The 2746-nt window shown below is 41.6% G+C and overlaps 1 protein-coding gene across 2 annotated transcripts in view; it reads left to right on the top strand.

Moving 5' to 3' along the window:
• Positions 1 to 2227, top strand: part of LOC109966407 (transmembrane protein 263) — a 5992-nt gene extending 3765 nt beyond the window's left edge. For both annotated transcript variants that reach the window (XM_020611228.1, XM_020611227.1), the window contains exons 3-4: positions 710 to 898; positions 930 to 2227. In XM_020611228.1, coding sequence (XP_020466884.1) covers positions 710 to 898; positions 930 to 1027 — 287 coding nt within the window. In that variant the 3' untranslated portion in view covers positions 1028 to 2227. The remainder of the gene's footprint in view (positions 1 to 709; positions 899 to 929) is intronic.
• The last annotated feature ends 519 nt before the right edge of the window (positions 2228 to 2746 follow it).

Genomic DNA, 2746 nt, shown 5'->3' with positions numbered 1-2746 from the left:
TATGAATAATTTAGGTCCCAAAACAGAACCCTGAGGCACTCCACATACAGTGTCCAGATTACTTGAATGATATTCACCCAACTTCACAAATTGACGCCTCTGTGTCAAATAACTACTAATCTAATTCAGAACCATTCCTCTGATCCCATATTTTTCTAACTTGTCCATTAATAATTCATGATTGATTGTGTCAAATGCCTTTTTTAGGTCAATAAATATTCCTATCGTGTATTTCTTCTCATCCATAGCACTTGTAATGTCCTCCATTAGGTCAGTAATGGCCAAAGATGTCGTTTCCTCTTATTTGAGAAACACTTATTAAAGATGATGACCAGATGCTCTGAGAAATTACTAAGCCTTTCTTTCTTTTTTCTTTTAACGTCTTCAGTGGGAACCGCTGGGCTAGAGGCTGGGTACTACAAACAGGGTAGGGAGGTCAGAAAGTATTAAGAGTTGGACTAATCCATTGGTGCTTTTAACAGGGAATACTGCCTTAACCTTGGGTTTCATTAGGTGTATACAGTAAGAAAACAGCATTTTTTAATTTATTAATTTTTTTCCCAGCCTGTTGTACCTCTGTATTTCCACAGTGAAAACAGAAAAGCTTGATTCCTGTGGATCTGGAAGGACTCATTGGATTAAACAATAATGAAAATCATTAGTTTCATGCAGCCGTACATGTTGATGCATCATGTGTGTGTGTTTTCAGATTCTGGTAAGGACCATGAGGCACCTCCCCCTGGCATGTTGTGGCGGGTGACCGGTGGTCTTTTCAACGTCACCAAGGGCGTAGTTGGTGCTGCTGTGGGTGGTGTGGCCTGGGTCGGAGGCAAGAGCCTGGAGATCACCAAATCTGCTGTGACCACAGTGCCCTCGATGGGGGTGGGTCTGGTGAAGGGTGGGGTATCTGGGGGTGGGTCTGGTGAGGGGTGGGGTATCAGCTGTGGCCGGCGGAGTCACCACGGTGGGTTCGACAGTGGCCAACAAAGTCCCATTCACATCCAAGAGGAAAGACAAGGCCGAGTAAAATGCATGAGAGTGATGAAGATGATGATGATGATTGATGAAGATGATGGACTTGCCCCGCCCTGAGCCAACAGAGACGCTGCCAGCTGATCTCTGTAAGCCAATCAGACTCCACAGTGCCTTCTGATACCCTTCTTGGTCTTGAACAAAATACTCTTGTCACCATACTGAGATCTAGACTCTGGTGCAAATACTTCATTCAGTACCTAAAAGCAATACTACGATGCCATGGCAACCCTGCACAGCCAGCAAGAGAAGCTGGTCATCGAAATGCTTCATACAATCCTTGCCTGTTCCAGAAGGGGGCTTGTTAGAACTGATCCGGCTCCAGGCATGGACTCGGATCCACTTGAGTATGTGCTGATGAATTCTTAATGCTGTTAAATATTTTTATCTGTATACAATCCAGACTGAGGCTGCTCCAGTCCTCCATTTGCTCTTCGCTCTTTCCAGTCTACGTGTTTCGTGATATGTTTCTGAATTACAGTGCTTTTTTTTGTGTGTTTGTGCTGGTATTAAAGTAATATTGAAATCTATGTGATACGAATAGTGTGTTGAGAAAAAAAATAAAGTTCCTGCATTAGAAACCAGGGATCAACGGCGTTCTTCAGTCTGACCCTCATTAGCCTTGGAAAGAGCCTGGGGTGGTGTTTTACCCAGCAGCTTGAATGTGCATGTAGGGACACTTCTCTGAAATGCATCTGAAGACTGTAGACACAGTGACAAGTACACCAGCACTGAGTTCAGGTGTCTTTCAGAGTTATATTACTGTTGAAATGTTTTGTTTTCAGTGTGTATGAAGTGTTAAAAAGTTGTCAAATGCTGGCGAGGTAACTTTTTGAAAATTCGAGAGGAAAACGGTCAGCAGCATTTGGTTCATTGATGGTTGTGTGAGAGGAAAAGTACCAGATATCTGAACCTGGTCAGTCAGTAAAGGTTGAACTGTACTGTAGTGCAGGCAACAATCGTAAACATTTATAGACAATATGAGCATTTCAATGCAACATTTGGGGTGAGTAGGAGCAGATGCTGATTTGCGTGAATGGGGGGATTTTGTTTTTCATTATCAATAAAATAGTTTGAAATGTTAAATGTATTCAATCTCACTCACTTTGTGTATTTGAGACAGTATGTTACAAATTTCTAGTTGTGCCCTTGTAAAGAAGTTTTTCTTTTTAACTAAAACTCTGTGTATCCTTGATGTCTAAAACACTTAAATGCATTTCTTTCTTCAAAACATTTGCAGAGCTGATTTTTTTTTTTTTTTTTTTGCTGTGATAGTGTTACCAAAAGGATGGCATTGTTGTTCATTCCACCACTTTGACCCAGACTGAAACATCTGAGATTCTTCATAGATTGCTATGATATTTTTTTAAGGTATTCATGGTCCCCATATGATGAATCCTCAAGGCTCTACTCCACTGACCAGGAGGCTCTGTAGGTCATTATCAGCCCATAGACCTTTATTGGTTTTTGAAGTATTTCTACTGCAACTATGGGTCACCTCCATACCAAGGGTGCACATTTACTGAGAGGAACCTACCTTCAGACAAAATGGAGGACTGACTAAGTTTTGAGAACCGTCAACCTCAGCCAGATGTCAACTTTTTCTGGAAGTTGGGTTACGGTTAGGATTAACATTAACCCTCACTGTATCCCTAACATCAACCATAAACCTGCCAAAATGAATAAATTCTGGCTAAAAGTACCAACTTCCTGT

The sequence above is a fragment of the Monopterus albus genome, unplaced genomic scaffold (assembly GCF_001952655.1).
Source record: "Monopterus albus unplaced genomic scaffold, M_albus_1.0 scaffold110.1, whole genome shotgun sequence".
Classification (NCBI taxonomy): Eukaryota; Metazoa; Chordata; class Actinopteri; order Synbranchiformes; family Synbranchidae; genus Monopterus; species Monopterus albus.
Note: the sequence above shows the minus strand (reverse complement) of the source record. Positions and strands in the feature narration are given on the sequence as shown.